General features: G+C 61.7%; 2 protein-coding genes across 2 annotated transcripts; both read left to right on the forward strand.

Moving 5' to 3' along the window:
• The first annotated feature begins 338 nt into the window (after positions 1 to 338).
• On the forward strand, positions 339 to 8,885 carry KRT8 (keratin 8). Its single transcript, XM_040088687.2, has 9 exons — positions 339 to 1,088; positions 1,848 to 2,056; positions 3,017 to 3,077; positions 3,210 to 3,305; positions 3,948 to 4,112; positions 5,468 to 5,593; positions 5,969 to 6,189; positions 7,758 to 7,813; positions 7,903 to 8,885. The coding sequence occupies exons 1-9, from the start codon at positions 756 to 758 to the stop codon at positions 8,094 to 8,096; spliced, it is 1,461 nt and encodes a 486-aa protein (XP_039944621.1). The 5' UTR covers positions 339 to 755; the 3' UTR covers positions 8,097 to 8,885.
• A 7,939-nt stretch (positions 8,886 to 16,824) lies between these two features.
• Positions 16,825 to 21,666, forward strand: LOC120764675 (keratin, type II cytoskeletal 4-like). Its single transcript, XM_040088669.1, has 9 exons — positions 16,825 to 17,328; positions 18,043 to 18,260; positions 19,302 to 19,362; positions 19,781 to 19,876; positions 19,967 to 20,131; positions 20,363 to 20,488; positions 20,860 to 21,080; positions 21,289 to 21,323; positions 21,425 to 21,666. Exons 1-9 carry the CDS (start codon positions 16,825 to 16,827, stop codon positions 21,664 to 21,666), a joined length of 1,668 nt encoding a protein of 555 aa, XP_039944603.1.
• Positions 21,667 to 22,749: the final 1,083 nt, after the last annotated feature.

Here is a 22,749-nt window from a genome sequence, read left to right on the forward strand (position 1 = left end):
GGGCTCGGGACCGAGAGTGGGGGGACCCGGACTGGAGTGGGGGCGTGGGGGCCCAAAGTGGGTGGGCAGGACTGGGTGACGGGCACTGGGACTGACGGTGGGGACAGGGCTGGGGACGCTCCCTGCGCACTCGGCGGGTCTCCTCCCCCGCACCGGGACTCGCATTTGGGGGCATCGGCGACCCCGCGGACCGCACGTCCCGAAGGGGTTAAAGCTCCGGTCCCTCCCCTCGCTTCTCCTCCCCCGGCTCTGGGGTAAAGCCGGGAACCAAGCCGGGAACCAAACCGGGAACTGTCCCGGAACCCGCCCGGCCGCTCCGCCCGGCCCGGCCCGTCCTGCCCCGACCCGTCGGGCCGGTCCTGCCGGGGCTGCCCGAGCCTTCCTGCCCCGAGCGCGGCTTTGGCCCCGTCCTCCTCAGCCTCCTCCAGCCTCGTCCGACCTACTCCAGCCGTCCTCATCCTCCCGAGCCTCTTCAGCCTCCTCCCACCGTCCTCATCCTCCTGCAGCCGTCCTCCTCAGCCGAGGACCTTCTCCAAACCTCCTCCAAACCTCCTCCAACCTCCTCGCCCTCCTTCCAACCTTCTCCATCCTCCCCGCAGCCTCCTCCAACCCTCCCCGACCTTCTTCAACCACTTCCCGACCTCTTTCCAAACTCCCTCCTCCCGATCTTCTCCGGCTTCCTCGTCCTCCCTCCGAGCTCCTTTTTCCCACCTCCCCGAGCTCTCCCCAGCCTCTTTCCCCACTTTCCCGGCCCGATGTCGGTCTCCATCCCCCGGCAGCCGCTCCGGAGCAGCTCGGCCGTTCCGGGCCGTTCCTTCTCGTCGCGCTCCTTCACGGCGGGCCCGGCGCTGAGGATGAGCGCGGCCCCGCCGCTCGGTCCTTACGGGGGGCTCCGCGGCGGCTCCGGGGCTCTCGGGGCTCCCTCGTGGCTGCCGGGGGCGGGCGGGGGCATCGCGGCCGTCACCATCAACCGGAGCCTCCTGGCGCCGCTGGACGTGGCCGTGGACCCCGAGCTGCAGGAGCTGCGCCGGGAGGAGAAGGAGCAGATCAAGACGCTCAACGATAAATTCGCCGCCTTCATCGACAAGGTGGAGCTGAGGGGGACCGCGGGGAGGGGTGGGACCACCCTGGGGACCGGCTTCTGGGGCGCCTGGGGACATTGAGACCCTCCTTGGGACCTCCTGAGCCTCTTCCTGTGCCCTGGGGGACATTGGGACCTTCTCTGGGACCCCCCGAGTCTCACCTGGGACCCCCCGAGTCTCACCTGGGACACCCCGAGCACCTTTGGGGACCTCCTGAGACCCTTGGGGAAAGCTTAGAAACCCTTCAGGGATCCCCTGGATCAGCTGGGACCTCCTGAGCTTTTTGGGGACCTTCTGAGACCCTCGGGGACGTTGACGCCCCCCTCGGGGACACCCTGACCCCCTCCTGACTCCCCACAAGGACGCGCAGACTCCGGCTTGTCCCAGGACCCCAAATCCCCCCCCTCCTCCACCCTGGCACTTCGTGCCCCCCTCCAGCCCAACCCATTCCCCTGAGGGCGATTTGGGGGTAATTTTGGGGTGCTGACTCCCTTTTCCCCCCTTTTCCCCCCAGGTGTGGTTTTGGGGGGATTTTGAGATATGGGAACAGCCTGACCCTGCTTTCCCCCAGGTGTCATTTTGGGGCGTGGGGATATTGATTTTTTGGTGATTTTAGTGTGTGTGGGGGGGTTATTTTGGGGTAATTTTGGGGTGATTTCGGGGCGATTCCGGGGTGTGGGAGCGCTGCTGACCCCCTTTTTCCCCCGTGGCTGTGATCCTGCGGTGATTTTGGCCGGTTTCGGGGTGCCCCTCCTCTGCCCGCAGGTGCGGTTCCTGGAGCAGCAGAACAAACTCCTGGAGACCAAGTGGGGGCTCCTGCGGGCGCAGCCGGCGCCCCGCAGCAGCCTGGGGGGGCTCCTGGAGGGCTACGCCGGGACCCTGCGGCGGCAGCTGGAGGGGCTGGGGCAGGAGCGGCAGCGGCTGCGCGCGGAGCTCGGCCACGTCCGGGGCCTTGTCGAGGAGTTCAAGGCCAAGTCAGTGTCCTCGAGGGTCCCCCGAATCCCCCGGGTGCCCCCCGTGTCTCCCCAGACCCCCAGTACCACCTTGCAGCCCCCCAGCCCCGGGCCGCGCCCCGTGCTGACCCCGCCTGCAGCCTCCCGGAGGAATTCGAGGCTGTGTCTGTGTCCCCGAGTGTTCCCCCACATCTCCTTGTGTCCCCGTCCTGTCCCGCTGTCCCCACGGCCCTCGATGTCCCCCCTGTGTCCCTGGGTCTCCTCATGTCCCCACACCCCTGCTCCAGGACCCCTCCACGTGCTCCCATCCCCTTGTGTCCCTGTATCCTCCCGTCCCCACGTTCCCATGTATCCTTGTATCCCCCCTGTCCCGGTGTCCCCATCCCTGCTGCCCCCATGTCACCCCATTTCCCTATTCCCATGTCCCCCAATCCCCCTATTCTCATGTCACCCCATTCCCCTATTCCCATGTTCCCCATTCCCATATCCCCCTGTCCCCCATTCCCCTACTCCCATATCACCCCATTCCCCCATTCCCATATCACCCCATTCCCCTATTCCCATATCACCCCATTCCCCTATTCCCATGTCCCCCATTTCCCTATTCCCATGTTCCCCATTCCCATATCCCCCTGTCCCCCATTCCCCCATTCCCATATCACCCCATTCCCCTATTCCCATGTCCCCCATTTCCCTATTCCCATATCACCCCATTCCCCTATTCCCATGTCCCCCATTTCCCTATTCCCATGTTCCCCATTCCCATATCCCCCTGTCCCCCATTCCCCCATTCCCATATCCCCCCATTTCCCTATCCCCCTGTCCCCCATTCCCCTATCCCCGTGTCCCCCATTCCCACGTCCCCCTCCTCAAGTGCCCCCCTCTCCCCGACTCCCATCCCCAAATCCCCGCTGTCCCCTCGTCCCCCGTTCCCGTTTCTCCCGGTGCCCCGTCACCCCCATCTCCGCGTCCCCTGCCCAGGTACGAGGAGGAGATCAACCACCGCACCGAGAAGGAGAACGAGTTTGTCCTGCTCAAAAAGGTGGGGGGCCCCGGCACTGAGGGGGGGCCCCGGCACTGAGGGGGGGCCCCGGCACTGAGGGGGGAGCCCCTGAGGCCGCGGGGTTTCTGGGGGGGCCCTGGGAGCAGCGGGGTGACAGGAGCGTTCCCGCAGGACGTGGATGAAGCCTACATGTCCAAGGTGGAGCTGGAATCCCGCCTGGAGAGCCTGACCGACGAGATAAACTTCCTGCGGCAGCTCTACGAGGAGGTTTGGGGGTGCCCGGGATTTGCGGGTGCCTGGGATTGGGGGCGCCCGGATTTAGGGGGTTCCCGGGATTTGAGGTGCCCGGGATTTGGGGGTATCCAAGATTCAGGGGGTGCCCGGGATTTGGGGTGCCCGGGATTTGGGGTGCCTGGATTCAGGGAGTGCCTGGGATTTGGGGATGCCCAGGGTTCAGGGGGTGCTTGGGATTTGGGCGTGCCCGGGATTTGGGGGTGCCCAGGGTTTGGGGTGCCTGGATTCAGGAGGTGCCAGGATTTGGGGTGCCCAGGATTTGGGGTGCCTGGGATTTGGGATGCCTGGATTCAGGGAGTGCCTGGGATTTGGGGGTGCCTGGATTCAGGAGGTGCCCAGGATTTGGGGGTGCCCAGGGTTTGGGGTGCCAGGATTTGGGGGTGCCTGGATTCAGGAGGTGCCCAGGATTTGGGGGTGCCCAGGGTTTGGGGTGCCAGGATTTGGGGGTGCCTGGATTCAGGAGGTGCCAGGATTTGGGGGTGCCCAGGGTTTGGGGTGCCAGGGTTTGGGGGTGCCTGGATTCAGGAGGTGCCCAGGGTTTGGGGTGCCAGGGTTTGGGGTGCCAGGGTTTGGGGTGCCTGGATTGAGGGCTGAGCGCAGCCCCGCTGTGCGCAGGAGCTGCAGGAGCTGCGGGCGCAGGTGTCGGACACGGCCGTGGTGGTGTCCATGGACAACAGCCGCCAGCTGGACATGGCCGGGGTCCTGGCCGAGGTGCGCGCGCAGTACGAGGACATCGCTGGCCGCAGCCGCGCTGAGGCCGAAGGCCTCTACCAGGTCAAGGTCAGGAGAGCACCCCCTGCTGCCCCCCCAAGCCTTCCTCCTCCTCCTCCTCTTCCTCCCTGCCCAATCCTTCCTCCTCCGCCTGCCCTGATCCTCTTCCCTGCTCCCCCATCTTTCCTCCTCCTCCTCCCTGACACTTCCTGCTCCTTCCTGCTCCCCAAACCCTCCTCCTCTTCTGCACCCTGAGCCTTCCTCCTCCTCCCTGCCCCATCCTCTTCCTTCTTCCTAATCCTCCTCCTCCCTGTCCTGAGCCTTCCTCCTCCCTGCCCTGAGCCTTCCTCCTCCCTGTCCTGAGCCTTCCTCCTCCTGCTCCCTGCTCCTCAAGACTTCCTCCTCCTTTGTCCTCCCTGTCCCATCCTCCTCCTCCCTGCCCCATCCTCTTCCTTCTTCCTAATTCTCCTCCTCCCTGCCCCAAATCCTTCCTTCTCCTCCTTTTTCTCCTCTTCCTCTTCCTCCTCCTCTTCCTCCCTGCCCCGGAGGCCGCTGCGTGGGAGAAATTCTGTCTTGAAACCCAGCTGGAGCTGCCTCATCCCAACCTGGAGCGTTCCCCCGGGCGTGGGCTCATCCCAGTCCCGGGGTGCCGCGGGGCAGGGAGGGGCCCCCATCCCCGTTCCGGCGCGGATCCCAGTGCCAGTGCTTCCCAGGCTCTTTCATCCCCCGTTTCGGGGTGCTGCTGGAAAGCGGGGGGCCTCATCCCCCTGGGATCCCAGACTCAAGCCCGTCCGGACCCGCCACGTCCCAGCTGGATCTTCCCTCCCAGCGTCGCCGCATCCTGGCTCTTTCCTCTGAACTTTTGGGTTCCCCCCTCCCCATCCCCATCCCTGACTCCAAACCATGGATCCCAATGGATCGTCCCAGCTGGAGCGTCCCTCCCGCCACGGCCGCATCCCAGCTCTTCCCTTCCCGCTTTTGGGGTGCTGGGGAAGGGAGGGCTCCCCTCACCTCCCTCCCCCCGGGATCCCAGCTGGAGTTTCCTTCGTGGCACAGGCGGATCCCAGCTCTTCCATCCCAAACTTTGGGGTGCAGGGTGAAAGTAGGGGTCCTCCCAATCTCCATTCCCCCAAGATCCCAGTTCCACCAAATTCCAGCTGGAGCCGCTGCGTCCCTGTCACAGCATCCCTCCTGCCTCCGCTGCATCCCAGCTCTTCCCTCCCAGTTTTTGGGGTGCTGGTGAAAAAGGGGGGTCCCCCCCATCTCCATCCTTCCAAGATCCCAGCCCCAAACCCAACCGGACCTCCCACATCCCACTCTGGACCATCCCTCCAAGTTTGGCCACGTCCCAGCTTTTTCCTCCCGATTTTGGGGTGCCGGTGGGTTTGGGGGGTGCCCCACGCTCCGGTGTCCGGTGTCTCCAGTACGAAGAGCTGAAGACGGCGGCCGGGAAGCAGGGGGACGACCTGCGCCAGACCCGGAGCCAGATCCAGGAGCTGAACCGGCGGATCCAGCGCACCCAGGCGGAGATCGAGGCTCTGAAAAATCAGGTTTGGGGTCCAGCCTGGATGGAAATCGGGTGGGACGCTGCCCGCCCCTCGCCCACACATCCCCCAGCACCCCCCGGGAACCCCCCCACGGGATTCCTGAGGATCCCCTGGGATCTTGTCCGGGAAACGGGAGGAGAGAGCGACGGCTCGGAGATGGGGGGATTTTGGGGGGTCTGGGAATACTGGGCAAAAGGGGGGGTGAGGGAAAGTGGGGAGTGAGGGAAAGTGGGATGTGAGGGATAGTGGGGAGTGAGGAGTACTGGGACACTGGGAATACTGGAATATACTGGAGCATGGGGACACAGGGGGTGAGGGATATTGGGATACCGGGATGTTGGGTCCGGGGGGATCCTGGCTCAGTGTCCCGTCCCGCAGCGCTCAGGGCTGGAGGCGGCAGTGGCCGAGGCCGAGGAGCGTGGGGAGCTGGCGCTGAGGGACGCCCGGGCCAAGCTGGGGGGGCTGGAGGGGGCCCTGGCCCAGGCCAAGCAGGACCTGGCGCGGCAGCTCCGGGAGTACCAGGAGCTCATGAACGTCAAGCTGGCCCTGGACATCGAGATCGCGACCTACAGGAAGCTGCTGGAGGGCGAGGAGAGCAGGTGGGAAGCCCCAGTCCCGAATCCCGGACCCTGGATCCCACATCCCATGGGCATCCCACATCCCGTAACCTCTGGGCATCCCACATCTCATGCCCTTCATTCTGGATGCCATGAGCGTCCCGTATTTTATGTCTCACATCCCACAAGTATCCCATAGCCCATGGACATCCCAAATACCCCATTCCCTACCCCATATCCCATGGGCATCCCATATCCCATGGGCATCCCATATCCCATGGACATCTCATATCCCGCATCCCATATTCCCTACCCTATATCCCATGGGCATCCCATATCCCATGGACATTCCATATCCTGCATCCCACATTCCCTACCCCGTATCCCATGGACATCCCATATCCCATGGACATCACATACCCCGCATCCCATATTCCCTACCCTATATCCCATGGATATCCCAAATACCCCATTCCCTACCCCATATCCCATGGATATCCCATATCCCATGGACATCCCACGTCCCATGGACATCTCATATCCCATGGACATTCCATATCCTGCATCCCACATTCCCTACCCCGTAACCCATGGACATCCCATATCCCATGGACATCACATACCGCGCATCCCACATTCCCTACCCTATATCCCATGGGCATCCCACATTCCCTACCCCTTATCCCATGGACATTCCATATCCCATATCCCACATTCCCTACCCTATATCCCATGGACATCCCAAATACCCCATTCCCTACCCCATATCCCATGGACATTCCATATCCCACATCCCACATTCCCTATCCCGTATCCCATGGACATCCCACGGACATTCCATGTCCCACGTCCCATATCCCATGGACATCCTATGTCCTGCATCCCACATTCCCTACCCCATATCCCGTGGACATCCCATATCCCACATTCCCTACCCCATATCCCATGGACATCCCATATCCCACATTCCCTACCCCATATCCCGTGGACATCCCATATCCCACATTCCCTACCCCATATCCCGTGGACATCCCATATCCCACATTCCCTACCCCACATCCCGTGGACATCCCACATCCCGTGGGTATCCCACGGACATTCCCTGCCCCACGTCCCATATCCCGTGGGTATCCCACATCCCATGGGTATCCCATATCCCGTGGGTATCCCACATCCCATGGGTATCCCACGGACATTCCGTGCCCCACGTCCCATATCCCATGGACATCCTATATCCCGCATTCCCTACCCCATATCCCATGGACATCCCATATCCCACATTCCCTATCCCATATCCCATGGACATCCCATATCCCGTGGGTATCCCATATCCCGTGGGTATCCCACGGACATTCCGTGCCCCACGTCCCATATCCCATGAAGGTCCCAAATACCCCCACCTGACCGTGTCCCTTATTCCTCTGCCCCAAATCCGCCCGGTTTGCGGGATCCCCTCCAACCCCCGCTTCGCCCGTGTCCCTCAGCTCCCCCCGGCCCTGCTCCTGTTCAGGGGGAATTTTGGGGGACACCCCCCAGATCCCCCCAGGCCATGTCCTTCATCCCCCCTCCGTCACTGATCCTCTTTGGGGGACCCCCCCAAACCCCCCCAGGCTCGAGGCCGCAGTGCAGAACCTGAGCATCCACGCCAAGACCCCGAGGTACCTGGGTGAGTTTTGGGGGATCCCCGGGGCCCCCCCGGCTTTTGGTGCCCCCCCGAGTGCCCCCCCCCTCACAGCTGCTCCCTCTTCCCCGCAGGTGGATTCGGGGGGGGTTTCGGGGGGGGATTTGGGGAGGCGTTTGGGGGGGCCGTGGTCAGCTCGGGGTACTCGGTGCCCCCCCCACCCCCCGAGGGCACGGCCCCCCCCAGATCCCGCGCCATCGTCATCAAGAAGATCGAGACCCGCGACGGGAAACTCGTGTCCGAGTCCTCCGACGTCCTGGAAAGCTGAACCCCCTTTCCTGGGGGACCCCCGTTCCTCGGCTTGGCCAGCTGACCTGAGCCCCCCCTTTCCTGAGCCGACCCTAAATCCTGACCTGCTGGAGCCCCCCAGGACCCCCCTTCCTGGGGTGTCCCCCATGTCCACACAAACCCGCCCCCCCCTTTCCCAGGGGATCCTCCGTGTTCCCGCCCTCCCAGGGGCGTCTCCCGACAGGGTGAACCCCCTTTCCTGAGAGGGGGTCTCCACATCCAGCCTGGCTGAGCCCCCCTTTCCATCCTGGGATGTCCCCCCATGTCCTGGAAAGATGAGCCCCCCATTTCTGGGGAGGGTCCGTGACCTGCTGAGCTCCCCCCTTCTCTCTTGGGGGGGTCCCCCCGTGTCCTGCCCTGCTGAGCCCCCCTGGGCCTCCCCTTCTCAGGGTGCCCCCCCGGGTCCTGCCGAGCTGAACCCCCTTTTCTGGGGTGGTGGGGGAGATCCCCCCACGTCCTGACCTGCTGAGCCCCCCCAGGTCCCCTCTTTCCTCCCTGCGGGGGGCCCCTCTGTGTCCAACCACCTGAGCCCCCTTTCCTGGGGCTGTTCCCCCATTCCCGGGGGGATCCCCACGTCCTGACCTGCTGAGCCCCCCTCCATCCCGGCCTCCTTCCCTGGGGGTCCCCAGCTCCATCCCGGACCCCAGGCAGGCACCGACAGCCTGAGGCAGTGCCCCCCCGGGGGGCTCCGAGCCCCCCACTGTCCCCTCCCGGCCTGTGGGGTGGGAACTGGGGGGCCCGGGCCTGCCCCCGGGGTTCTGCTCGCTGCTGGAATAAAACCTTGGAACTTCGGGAGTGTGGATAACTGGGGGGGGGGGGCGTGCTCCTGTTGGGGTGTTGGGGCTCATCCCAGGCTGCCTGGGGTGTTTTGGGGTGCCAGGACAATCTTGGGGTGCTCGGATCAGTGTGGAGGTGGCGGGATCCATCTCGGGGTGTCTGGGGCTGTGTTGGGGTTCCTGGGTCTTTCTTGGGGGACCGGGACCAATCTTGGTGTTCCCAGATCAGTTTTGGGGTGTCTGGGCCTGTTGGGGGGTCCTAGATTCTGTTTTGGAGTGCCAGGACCCATCTGTGGCTGCCAGGACCAATCTTGGGGTGCCCGGGGCCCTCCCTGGGGTGCCAGGACCAGTTTTGGGGTGCCAAGATGCACCCCAGGGTGCCAATACCTGTTTTGGGTTCCCTGCACCTCTCCCAGGTGCCAGGGCCCATCTTGGGGCGCCCAGGTCTGTGTCGGGGTGCCAGGACCCATCTGTGGGTGCCCGGGTTTGTTTTGGGGGTTCCAGGGTCCCTCTGGGGTGTCTGTGACCGTGCTGCTGTGCCCAGGTCTGCTTTTGGGTGTCCCGCTGTGTTTTGGGGCGCCAGGACCCATCACGGGCTGTCAATATCTGTCTGGGGGTACGAGGGTCCCTCCTGGGGCCTCAGGGCCCTTCCAGGGGAGCCAGGACTTGTTTTGGGGTGCCAATCCCTGTTTTGGGGTGCCTGAATCCTTTTTTTGGATGCCCAGACCAGTTTTAGGGTGTCTGTGCCCACCCTGAGCTGCCTGGGACCCATCCCAGGATGGCAGGATGCCTTTTGGGGTGCCAAGGACCTTTCTGGGGTGCCAGGACCCATCTTGGAGTGCCAGGGTCAGTTCTGGGGTTCCTGGATCCCTCTGGGGGTGCCAGAACCAATTCCCGGGTACTTGAGCCTGTTTTGGGGCTACGAGGATCTGTTTGGGGGTACAAGCACCCGCCCTGCGGCGTCACAGCCAATTTTGGGGTGGCCGGGTCTGGGTTTTTGGGGTGCCAGGACCCCTTTAGGCAAGCCAGAACGGCTTTTGGGGTGCCCGGGTCCCTTCTTTGGGGTACCGGGGTCTGTTTTGGGGTGCCCCTGACCCACTTTGGGGTGGCAGGGAAGGGTGGCAGTGGCGGAGTTCGGGGGTCCCGGGTTTGGGGGTCCCGGGTTTGGGGGTCCCGGGTTTGGGGGTCCCGGCCCCCCAAATCAGTTTGGCGGTGTCGGGGTCGTGCCCTGGGGTCTCCGTGCCAGCGGTGGTTGAGGTTTGGGGGCACGGCGGGGGCTCCCGGACATTTCGGGGGGCTCAGAGGCTCCCCGAGGGGTGGAGGGGAAGGAGGGACCCCCCAAACCCAGCGCTGACAGCGGACTTTGTCCCCCGTTAATCATTAACCCCAGCCCCGGGAGGGAGTGGGGCCGGGGGGGGCGGCGGCAGATTTGGGGGTCCCTCCATGGGCTGGGGGGGCCGGGAGCGCCCCCAGGCTCCGGGGCTGTGGCAGGTTTTGGGGTGTCCGCCCCCGCGGTGCCCGTAATTAGTGCTGGCAGAGGATTAATTAATTCATTCACTAATCGATTAAGGAGTTGCGGGGGGCTGTAGCCCCGAAGTACACGGAGCCCTCGGGTCTCCCCAGTTCGCACCCCGGGAGTTTTGGGGACCCCTCCCAGATTTGCTGGGGGAATTGAGGGGGGGGTCCCAAAATCGGGACGGGCTCCCTCAGCCCCCCCAAATTCTGGGGAGCCCCCGGGCCCCTCGGGACCCCTGAGCCTCGGGGAGGGGGGGGGGGGTCCCTGAGCTTTTGAGGCGCTTTTGGGGTGAAGGGGGGAGCTGGCTCGCCCCCCCCCGGGAGGGTTAAATTGGGGTCACCCCCCTGCACCCCCTTTTCTGCCCCCCCATTTCAGCTCCCCCCGACTGTGACTGGTTTTGGGGGTCTCGGAGGGGTTTGAGGGGTTCGGGGCCCCCCCGAGCTTTCCCCCGCAGCCCTCAGAGCCACCCCGGCCCCGCGCGGTGATTTTGGGGTTCGCGGGCGCTGGAGGGCGGCAGAGGAGCGGGAATGGAGCCGCGGCGGAGGCGGGATCTGGGGCCCCCCCGAATTTCGGGGGAGTCAGTCGGGAACGGGGAGTTCGGCCCCACTGGGGGTTGGGGGGCGCGGGGAATGGAATCGGGGGGTGGGTCTGGGGGCGGGGGGGGTCTGATGGCTTTGGGGGGGTCTGGGGGTGGTTTTGGGGGGGTCTGGACGGGTTTGGGGGGGTTGGGTCTGGGGGAGCCGGGGCTCCGTGCGGGGTCTGGGGGTGTCTAGAAATAGATGGGGGGGGGTCGGGGGTTTTGGGGTGTGGGGTCTGGGGGCTCAGGGGTTTGGCTTCGGGGCCCTGGGGGCATCCGGGGGATTCTGGGGGGTTTGGGGGGCGCGGTTTGGGGGGGTTGAGCCCCACGGACCCTCCTGGCTGGGAACCGGGGCTCACGGAGACGCTGCAGGGAAACTGAGGAAGGGATGGTTTGCGGGGGCAGCCGCAGCCCTCAGGCTCGGGGGACCCCCGCGATGTCACCCCGTGTCACCCTCAGGGCCGTCCGGACCCCTCCCGTCCCCCCCTCAGTGCCAGCGGCCCCCGCTCGCTTCCCCACGGCGGGGCACCCCAAATTCGGGGCCATGGGCCGGGGGTCTCGCCCCACCCCGCTGGGACACTGCGGGGGGACCTCGGGGGTCTCGGGGCACCCAAAGGGTCCCCGGGGGGGGTTCAATCCCCCATCACCCAAATGTCCCAGCAGTGGAGCTGGGGGTGCCCCGGGAGGGAAACTGAGGCACGGGGACATCTGGGGCCCCCTCGCTCCCCCCGATTTGATCCCGAACCCCCCGGGGGCTCATTCCAGGGACCTCGGAGCCCCCCAGGGCTGGGGGCGGGGAGGGGGGGGCGAGCTGAGACCTGACCCAGCTGGTCCCGGGGGTGGGGCCGTGACTCACCCCCCCGGGGGGGCCCCAAACTCTGAGGGGTTTGGGGGGGTCCCTGAGCCTTTGGGGCATGGAGAGGGAGCCGGGAGGGGGGACCCGGACCCGCTTTGGGACCCTTTTGGGGGCGGAGGGAGGGGTTTGGGGTGCCGGGAGTCCTCCGGTGTCTGCGGATGGGGTCGAGCTCGGGGCGTTTGGGTTGTCACAGGTTTGGGGGGGTCCCCGCTGCTTTTGGGGTCACCTGGGATCCTCTCGGGATGGGGGGAGTGGGGTGAGGGGTCTGGGGGTGCTGAGCCGTTTGTGGGGTGCTGGGGCCTCGTAAGGGGTGATGGAGGAGTTGGGGGGGGGGCCCGGCCCTACGGGGGTCCCCCCGTGTCGGGGGATGAATCAAGCCCAGGGAACTTGGGGGTCTGTGCCCCCCGGATTTTCCTGCTGGGGAACCTGAACCCCCATTTCCACCTCTGAGGCTCTGTCCAAGCTCAGAGCCCCCAAATCCACCCCCCCAAGGGGCTGCTTCACCTCCACCCCACCTCCCCACGGATCTCCAAAATCGGGGGGCTCAGACGGACACTTCCTGCCCCACAAATTCTCCTGGATCGGGGAGTCCTCAACCCCCATTTCTGCCTTTGTGGGACCCCCCCCCCCAAGCTCAGCCCCCCACAAATCCACCTCCTGAATGGGCTCCTTCACCCCAAAACCGCCTCTCCATGGCGGGGACCCTGAAAATCCGGGTGCTTAGGTGGGCCCCTCCTCACGTGGATGTGTCCGCGGTGTTTAGGGGGGTCTCTGCCCCATAGCTGGGTGTCCCTGCCCCACAGCAGGGCGTCCCTGCCCCGTGCTGGTGGCTGGTCCCTTGGCCACCCCCTGGGTGGGGTTTTGGGGTGCAGTGACAAGCCGGGGCCTGTCGGGGCAATTAACTCCCGTAATTAGCGTCGGGAGGAGCCGCCCAGGCTCTGGGTACTTTCACACGCACGCCCCTGCGCTCCTCGCCTCCTGGCGCCCCAAACCTCCTCCTGCTCCCCAACTTCCCCCACAGCCCCCCGAGACTCTTCCGCGCTCCCTGACCCGGCTCGTTTTGAGTAATTTTGCCTGTTTTAATTGGGGTGAGGTGTGGAGTGACCCCGGGAGCTGGGGAGCCCCAGGAAGGGGGACTGGGGTGGCTCGGGGCGGGGTCTTGTTTTTGGGAGCCTGGTTGGACTCTGGGGCACATTCTGGCCCTATAGAGGATGCTCTGGATTTGGGATCCCGAGGGATTGGGGAGGGAGGAGGGGGAAGGATGATCACAGGGATACCCCGAGATGCAGCCCACCTGTTTCCCCCCCCCAGGAATTTGGGGAGGGGGTGATGCTGCAGCTGAGGGGCCCTGCTGGGTCCAACCCCCCAACTGCAACGGTTTTCCCTCAAAAACATGGGATCCCCCCCACCTTAAGTGGCTTTGGTGGAGGATTTGACCCTTTCAACCCTGGATTCACCCCATTTTGGTGTCCTTGTTTGCCCCCCGTGTGTGAAGAACACGGGGACCTTGGTGTCCAGTGGGTCATTATTCCCATGGGATAGTCACATGTATTCCCACAGGACCACGGCCCTATCCCCGTCTGGGGCCACCCGCAGAGGGTCCTCACCCCTCCCGGGGATCCTGCCAAGTCCACGTGCGCGCCCCTTCCTGGCTCTGCCTCCCCCGTGATCCCGAATCCTCGTTCCCTGGGATCCGTTTCCCGGGGCTGGGGCTGGGGTCAGCTCTCCCTGCTGCTGGGCCCCGTCCCCGGGCGGTGGGGCGGCAGGAGAGGCGACGCCACGGGCATCACAGCACCAACGGGAGCCAGCCGCCCCCTGGGGCCCGGGGGTGCCATCAGCTCCGCGCCGCCAGCCCTGCTCCTGCCGTGGGTCCCGGAGCGCCCGCGGCTCTCGGCAATCCCAGGGTGCCGCCCGTCTTCTGCAACGCCGGCTTTGATCTCCCGGGGACCCACCTTGTTGTTCCAGCTGTCGCCATTCCTGCTCCCAGCCCTGCAATTTCCTCGGTTGGTGGCTGCCAACGGAGCAGCCAGGAGTTTCCGGATCTGAGGTTTTCCCACTTGGAGCCAGTCCCAGGGCAGTTTTGGGATGAAAACAGCTGCGTTTGGGCTCTGGCTCTGCTGCACCTTTCCCTGGCTGGGCAGGAAGCTGGGATGTTGGGGTGCAGGGCGGGTGGCAACGGGCGGGTTTGGGCGGGTGACGGCGGCCGGTGTCGGGTGGGTGACAGTGGCCAAGACTGAGCAGAGAACGGTGTCCAGTGTCGGGTGGGCGATGGTGGCCACCCTCAGTGGGGGATGGCCCTCCTGTCAGGGTGACGGTGTGTTGGGTGGGTGACAGTGGCCAGCACCGGGTGAGTGACAGTGGCCAGCACTGGGTGAGTGACAGTGGCCAGCACCAGGTGAGTGACAGTGGCCATCACTGGGTGAGTGATGGTGGCCAGCACTGGGTGGGTGACAGTGGCCAGCACTGGGTGGATGGTGGCCAACAGTGGGTGACAGTGGCCAGCATTGGGTGACAGTGGCCAGCACCGGGTGGTTGACAGTGACCAGCAGCGGGTGGGTGACAATGGCCAACACCGGGTGAGTGACTGTGGCCATCACTGGGTGGGTGATGGTGGTCAGCAGTGGGTGGATGGTGGCCAGCACTGGGTGGGTGACAGTGGCCAACACCGGGTGGGTGACAGTGGCCAGCACTGGGTGAGTGACGGTGGCCAGCACTGGGTGGGTGATGGTGGCCAACAGTGGGTGACAGTGGCCAGCACTGGGTGGGTGATGGTGGCCAACAGTGGGTGGATGGTGGCCAGCACTGGGTGAGTGACAGTGGCCAACACCGGGTGGGTGATGGTTGCCATCACTGGGTGGGTGACAGTGGCCAGCAGTGGGTGGATGGTGGCCAACACTGGGTGACAGTGGCCAACACCGGGTGAGTGACAGTGGCCATCACTGGGTGAGTGACAGTGGCCAGCACTGGGTGGGTGACAGTGGCCAGCACTGGGTGAGTGACGGTGGTCAGCACTGGGTGGGTGACAGTGGCCAACAGTGGGTGGGTGACAGTGGCCAACAGTGGGTGGATGGTTGCCATCACTGGGTGAGTGACAGTGGCCATCACTGGGTGAGTGACAGTGGCCAGCACTGGGTGGATGGTGGCCAACAGTGGGTGACAGTGGCCAGCACTGGGTGGGTGACAGTGGCCAGCACTGGGTGAGTGACGGTGGTCAGCACTGGGTGAGTGATGGTGGCCAGCACTGGGTGGGTGACAGTGGCCAACACCGGGTGGGTGACAGTGGCCAACCTCGAGCCCTCGGCCTTGCTCCTGATGCATTCCCATCCCGGCAAGTTCCACCTCGGAGCTCAGGAGGGATTTGAGGACCGACCCTGTGTCCCAGTGAGGCGTCCCCACCCCTTGGTGGCAGGGTGGGGCAGGGCTTTGCTGGCCCAGCAGCTGCTTGGGCAAGTGCCGGGCTGGCCGCAGGCCAGCGGCCGGGCCAGGAGCTGGTGCTGGAGCCACCCTGGGAACTCCTGGCAGGAATGCTCTCCACCCGGCCTCCAACAGGTTCATTCGGTTTTGGAGCAGATCTGCCGGTTGCGTAAGGTCAGGAGATGCAGCCGCCGCCTCCTTCCCTCGGTTCAAACCGCTTCTCTCCTCCAGCTGGAAAACCGGGGAGCCCCGAGGCTGGAGAGGGTTTCCGGGTGGGACTGGGGCGCGCGGGGCGCTCAGTGTCCAAGGGGAGCGTCAGCTGCCCTGTTCCCTGCGCCGCAGATCCCATGGCGCTGAAAATCCTGGAGCTTCGGTGGGATTCCCGATGGGATTCAGGAGGAAACGCCGGGACACGCAGCCAGACCTAGACTTACGTATTTTCAGTGAAAACAAAAGCCAGGGGTGAACAGTCTCGGAGCTGAAACTGGTTCCACAAACCTCTCCCAAGGAACGGGAAGCTGGATTTTATCGGCAGTGTGGAGTTGGGGTGAAGCTTTGGGGCTTTTTATTTGTTTTAATGGTGGGATAAACCGGGATCCTCAAAGGAGGCAGCTCAACACCTCATTTAAATAGGAATTTAAAGCAATTAAGCAATTAAATCGTGTTGTTTTAACAATGGTGTAGGCTGGGAGTGGCTTTGCTGAGTACTGCGTGCTGTGGAGGGACTGGAGACCCACAGGGACCCTCAGGAAATATCCCCAAATCCCTGGAAGGTTCCCCAGAGGACGGATGGGATCCCCTGTCGAAGCTGTGGGGCAGGGAACAGTCTTGACCCCGATGGGGTGTGGCCCAGCACAGCTATATTGGGCTATTTCAGTCTCTACAAATCCCAGTGTGTCCCACCCAGCTCAATCCATCACTCAGAGGGATCCAGCACGACTTCAAAACCCTTTCAGAAGTTTTAAGAAGGCTTTAAAATCATCTTTATTGACATAAAAGTAGTTTTAGAGCCCTGCCAAACACTAATGCTCCCAGTTGTGAAACACTTTGGACAGCCCACGTCACCCCTCCTCGGAGCAGGAGGTTGAACCCGAGTGCATCTGAGGGTGTGCCTGGGAGCCTGAGTTTTTGTTGGAATTCAGTGAACCCAGTTCCTGGTGTCAGGCCGAAAATGACAGATTTAGCTAAAACAAGGGTTTCCCTCGAGGGCGTGACGCATCAGAGAGTTCACGGGGCGTTGTGATGAGTGGCAGCCGTGGCCCAGGGGATTTGAGTTGGAGTTTGGCTCCAACACCAACAATACTTTTGTTTTTCTTTACTCTCTGGGGAGTGTTTGCTGGCAGGTCATGGTTGTGGTAAAGTGAGGAGGGCGTCCTTTCAAACCTGAAAACAATGACAAGAGTGAAACAACCCCCCAAAAATGACACCTCCACCCGCCGCTGGCAGCGACCAACTCCCTCAGCCCATAAAAAGGGGGCACCCAGCAGCCGCTGCCACAGGACTTGGGCTCCTCTCGCCTCCCGAGCTTCAGCCTCAGCTCTTTGCTCCGAATTTTGGGGACCCTTCGCCATGTCTCGCCAGTCCTGCGCTCTCGGCAAGGGCTTCAGCTCCAGCTCCGTGTGCTTCGGGGGCAGGAACAAGGTCACGTTCGGCTCCGTGCCCCGCGGAGGATGCCGAGGATCTGGCGGCGCCGGCGGCTTCAGCAGCAGGAGCCTCTATTCCCTGGGGGGCAGTAAAAGCACATCCCTGGGAGGATTTGGGGGTGCTGGAGGCGCCTGCAGAGGCTTTGGTGGGCAAGGAGGCTTCGGCTTTGGGGCCGGAGCGGGATTCGGGGGCGGCTATGGCGCAGGGTGCTTCGGTGGAGGCCTCGGCAGCGGCTTCGGTGGAGGATTCGACGGCGGGATGGGGAGCTTCCCCCCGTGCCCCCCGGGCGGCATCAGGGAGGTGACCATCAACCAGAGCCTGCTGGCCCCCCTCAACCTGGAGATTGACCCCGAGATCCAGAAGGTTCGGACGCAGGAGCGGGAGGAGATCCGGAAACTCAACGACAAATTCGCCTCCTTCATCGACAAGGTTCGGAGGGGCTTCGCGCCGGGGTCGGCTCTGGAGGGTGGGAACGACCGGGAGAGGCTCATCCAGCGGCACCCGGAGCTGGGAGCTGCCCAAATCACCACAAACTGAAGGGGCTTGGAGCTGATTTTAGGGGGGAAATGGGCTATTTTAAGGGTGACACTGGGCTGCTTTCAAGGAGAGGGTGAAATTTTGGGGGGCATTTGGGGCTATTTTTAATGGGATTTGGGGTGCTTTGGCCTACTTTTAAGGAGAAGATGTGATTTTGGGGTGACTTGGGCTATTTTGAAGGAGAAGGTGGGATTTGGGGGGAACACTTCTAAGGAGATGTTTGGATCTGGGGCATTTTGGGCTATTTTTAAGGAGAACCTGGGGTATGTAGTGATTTAGACTATTTTTAAGGAGGTGATTGGACTTTTTGGATGTTTTGGTTTATTTTGAAGATGTTGGGACTTTTTTGGCCATTTTGAACAAGGGGGTGCCAAACCCATGAAGTTCACAGTTTCCCTCCTGTTTAGAGGCTCCAAAATTGGGGAGGGGACGCGACCCTCCCCTTTTGCCCACTCACCCCATCCGCTGTTGCCCTAGCTGTCCAGTCGGACTGGGGAGTTATCGTACATTCAACGGGAATAAAATATGGAAAACACGTGGAGGGGGGAAATCAATAAAGATTTGGGATTTTGGAGGAAGAATCTGACTCTCTCCCCGCCTGTTTAGGTCCGGTTCCTGGAGCAGCAGAACCGAGTCCTGGAGACCAAGTGGAAGCTGCTGCAGGAGCAGGGCGGGGCAGGGCCGGGGGGCAGGAGCCTGGACCCTTTCTTTGAGACCTACATCAGCGGGCTGAGGAAGCAGCTGGATTGTCTCTCCAGCGAGAAGCTCCAGCTGGAGACGGAGCTGAAGAGCTTCCAGGACATGGTGGAGGACTTCAAGACAAAGTAGGTTGTTTGGGGCGTCTGGTGGAGAATGAACAGAGAGGAAAAGTCGCTTCAAACACCCCCAAAATTTGAAATATTGGTAATAATTGTCAACACTGGGGTTTTTTTTCTTGATAGTTAGAAAATGTTAAAATGTTTTGGGGAAATGAGTTTGGATGAAAAGTGGAGCTTTTTCAAGGTTTTTCTCAGATTTTCTCAATATACTGCTTGAATTGCGCTTCCTGAAGGAGGATCCTGCACCCTTTGTCTTCCTCAAGAAGGAATTCCTTAAGAACCAGTGACATTAAAATTCAATTAATTAACCACTTGCTAAACCCAACTCTAATTTCTTTATGGATTTCCTCATGATTCCTTCACATAATATCATTCGGGATTTGAGGATTTCTGTGGAAGGTTGACATGGAGTTAAAAAAAAGAAAGGAAAAAGAAAGGTTATTTTCCTGCTGTTATTTATTATAATACATAATTTATTTTAGTCTATAAATACGAATATAAAATGTGCCCAGTTGAAAAAAGTAGAACAAAGACTGGAGAAATTAATCCACTTGAGGAATTACAAAAGACAGTGGGCAAGGAAGTCTGGGAATCATCGGAATCCACAAGACCTGAAAATTGACTTTGTGTTTGGAGATGAGCCTCTGGAAAATTCGGGTCCATTTGGGATTCTAGGGTGTCCTGCGCAGGGCCAGGAGGTGAACTCGATGATCCCTGCGAGTCCCTTCCAAATCAGGAGATTCCGTGATACCTGTGAGGAGCTGAAGGTTCCTGGAGCTCATAGAAGGAACTTGGAGTGGCAGCAAATACCAGGACTCACTTTAGCAGAGCCAGAATTCCTCTTTCCAGGCCTTCCTCACCCAGGTGCTGGAGATGCAGGAGCCAGGGCTTGTCCTGAAAGGCGAAGTGCAATTCCCTGTCCATAAATCTCCCCCGTGGCAGATCTATTTTTGCCGAGTTTATGAGTCTGAAGCCAACAATGCTCATTAGTCTGAGCCGGAGCCAAAGCAAGCAGCCAGATTCCATCTCCCTCCTTCCCATCCACAGGTACGAGGAGGAGATAAACAAAAGGACGGCAGCTGAGAATGATTTCGTGCTCCTGAAGAAGGTCAGGTCCTTGTTTTTTCTCCTAAAGGGACTCCGGGAGAGCTGGAGAGGGACCTTGGATGGGGCCCTGGAGTGACAGGACAAGGAGGAACGGCTTGCTACTGTTAGAGGGCAGGAGCAGATGGAATATCGGGGAGGTGTTCTTCCCTGTGAGGGTGGGGAGGCCCTGGAATGGATTTCCAAGAGAAGCTGTGGCTGCCCGACCCCTGGAAGTGTTCAAGGCCAGGCTGGACAGGGCTTGGAGCAGCCTGGGAGAGCGGACGGTGTTCCTGCCTGCAGAAGGGCGTGGAATTGCATTTAAGGTCCCTTCCAACCCAGACCGTTCCATGATTCCATTGGATTCCGTTCCAATTTCCATCCCAAATTTTAGATTAATGGCTGTGTGCTGGGCAGGTTTTCTCATCCCGTCTCTACTGCAGGACGTGGATGGAGTCTACATGACCAAGGTGGAGCTCCAGGGAAAAGTGGATTCTCTGACGGATGAGATCAACTTCCTCAAGTGTCTTTACGAGGCAGTGAGTATTCCAGGGACACCGGGATCGGGGAGGGCTGTGGCCCCTAAGGAAGCTCTGGAAGGGCTGAACCTGGGCTGGCATCACCCGCAGGAGCTGTGCCAGATGCAGAAGACTGTGTCCGACACCTCGGTGGTGCTGTCCATGGACAACAACCGGAGCCTGGACCTGGACAGCATCATCGCCGAGGTGAAGGCGCAGTACGAGGAGATCGCCAACCGGAGCCGGCAGGAGGCCGAGTCCTGGTACCGCTGCAAGGTGAGGGGGCAGACACGGCTGGGCTTCTCCAGTGTCCAAGGGGCTGGGAGAGCTACTGGTGGCAGCTCAGGCCACGGCAGGATCTGGGATGTTGCTGGAGCCGGTCCATCCAGAGGGGACCCGGCACAGGCTTGCTCTCCTTGGCTTCTCTGCGGTGGTGCCGGAGCAGCTGTGGGGTCACGATGGTCACTTAACCCTACTCAATGTGCTCCTCCTGCTTCATCCCACCAGTACGAGGAGCTGCAGGCAACCGCGGGCAAGCACGGGGACAGCCTCAAGGACACCAAGATCGAGATCTCAGAGCTCAACCGCATGATCCAGAGGATCCGGGCTGAGATCGAGAATGTGAAGAAGCAGGTGGGGGTTACGTTTTCTGCGTAACGGGGAGGATCTCCTGGTCATGCCCTTTAGAAGTCCCCTGAAGGGAAATAAGTGTGGCGGGAATTGGTGGGCGTGGGAGGGACCTGGGAACAGCTGAGCCTGAGTGGCTCTGGCACATCTTGCCCAGAGAAATTATGGATGCTCCGTCCATGGAAGTGTCCAAGGCCAGATAGGGTGTAGCTTGGAGCAGCCTGGGGATAGTGGAAGGTGTCCCTGCTCGTGCTCCAGATCACCTTTAAGGTCCTGTCCAGCCCAAACCATTACACATTTCTCTGATCTGGGATCATGGTTTCACCTCTCACCGGCCGCCTCCACCCCGCTCAAACCATCCACGTCTTTCCCTCCAGTGCGAGACCATTCAGACGTCGATTGCGGACGCGGAGCAGCGCGGGGAGGTGGCTCTCAAGGACGCCAGGGACAAACTGACCGAGCTGGAGACAGCCCTGCAGAAAGCCAAGGCCGACATGGCCCGGCAGCTCCGGGAGTACCAGGAGCTCATGAACGTCAAGCTGGCCCTGGACATCGAGATTGCGACCTACAGGAAGCTGCTGGAGGGCGAGGAGTGCAGGTGGGTGGGATACAGCAAAAATTCCAATGTGTCCCGATCAATCAATGGGAAAAACGTGTACCATCATCTTCGTAAAGCATCAATGGTGTTGTCACGAGCCGTGGACCGTGGTCCCGTGGCTGTGCCAGTGGACCAATCCTGACTTCACGGAGCTGGACCATTCCAGGTGCTCTGGCTGGGTCTGACAGTGCATCCCTTTTCCTTGCAGGATGTCTGGAGAGTGCCAGAGCTCCGTCAGCATCTGTAAGTACTGTTCCCACGGGAGTGTGGCGGGCTGGCATCGGTGCTCCCAAACTTCTTGGTGGCATCAGAGGTAACCTGGTGCCTTCTGTTCCTCTCTGCAGCCGTGGTGGGCGGCAGCAGCTCCGTGGGAGGTGGATACAACAGCGGATTGTGCCTTGGAGGAGGAATTGGCTTTGGAAGCGGGAAAGGCAGCTGCAACACGGGCGGTGCTGGTTTATGCTTCAGCCTGGGAGGGGGTGGATTTGGTGCTGGGAGTGGATTTGGCTCCCTGGGTGGGGGATCTAACTCCGTGGTGGTGGGGGGATCCGGCAGCATCCTGAAGAACAGCGGCCGGAGGGCGTAGGAAAGGCATCAACCCCCGACCCTGGCACCCAGAGGAGAAAGAGAGCGAATCGCACGATGACCCCCCAGTGACCACGGCGTGATGGGCACCGACGGCACCTTGAGCCACCACTCACACCGTGGGTGGAGACAAACGTGGCCAAATCCACCAGCTGAGGACTGAGATCCCTGACTGCAGCCAAGAACTGCTCCATCCCTTGTGCTCCCCTCCGGCTGCTGGACATCAAGGTGCCCAGGTCTCCTTCGGGAGCGGGACCTGCCCGTTCGTGGGGAGCCCCCAGCCCGGCTGGGATGAGCCTGTGGAGCAGCTCTCTCCAAGCAAGAGGCAGGAGCGGGGATGGATCCAAGCGCAGCTCCAAGCGAGCAGGGAAGCCTCGGCTCCTCTCAGGCTCCTGCGCTGGATCCAGCCGTGGTGCAACTTTAATCAGTGCCGCTCATCAGCCGCAGCTCGAACTCTAAAACAGGAATTTCCTCCTGGTGCCTTGGCCCAGCTGAAGATGTTTCTCACCCAAATGACTTTTAGTTTGCTTTTTTCCCCCCAAGTTTCGCTCGGGCTGTTGTAAAATGTTTATTTTTGCTCAGGGTTCACCTTTTCCTTGGAACCATGGGAACAATCGTGTGTGTTTGCTTAAGTCTTTCTCCTTGGCATGTGCCATCCCCCAATAAACACGAGAGGCAGAAACCTGGTGTGGTTTTCTTCCCAACCAAAGAGTTTCATGTTGTAACAAGTCTCGTCTTCTGACGAGATCTGAAAACATTTCCTGACTTTCTCCTGCCCTTTGAAGTCTGAATTTAAAGGAAATCAGGTGAAGGTTCAGCCGGGTCTCCTCTCACCCCTCTCTGTCTCCAAAAATGCAGGGAGTTTGTGAGTTTTGCAGGAATAAGGAGGGTCTCACCGGGGAGGTTGAAGGGATTTTGGGTGCAGGGCGACAGTGACACAGTCGGGGGTGTCTTTGGTGACAGCCCTGGGAATGACCCCACTCCTAGCAGAGGGAGAGAGCCCCCGGACCCTCCTCTCTGTCCTGCAGGATCTCCAGAGGTGGCGGGGAGCGTTGTCCCACCGTTGTGCCCACCAGATCTGAGC

The sequence above is a fragment of the Hirundo rustica genome, chromosome 35 (genome assembly GCF_015227805.2).
Source record: "Hirundo rustica isolate bHirRus1 chromosome 35, bHirRus1.pri.v3, whole genome shotgun sequence".
In the NCBI taxonomy this organism is placed as follows: domain Eukaryota; kingdom Metazoa; phylum Chordata; class Aves; order Passeriformes; family Hirundinidae; genus Hirundo; species Hirundo rustica.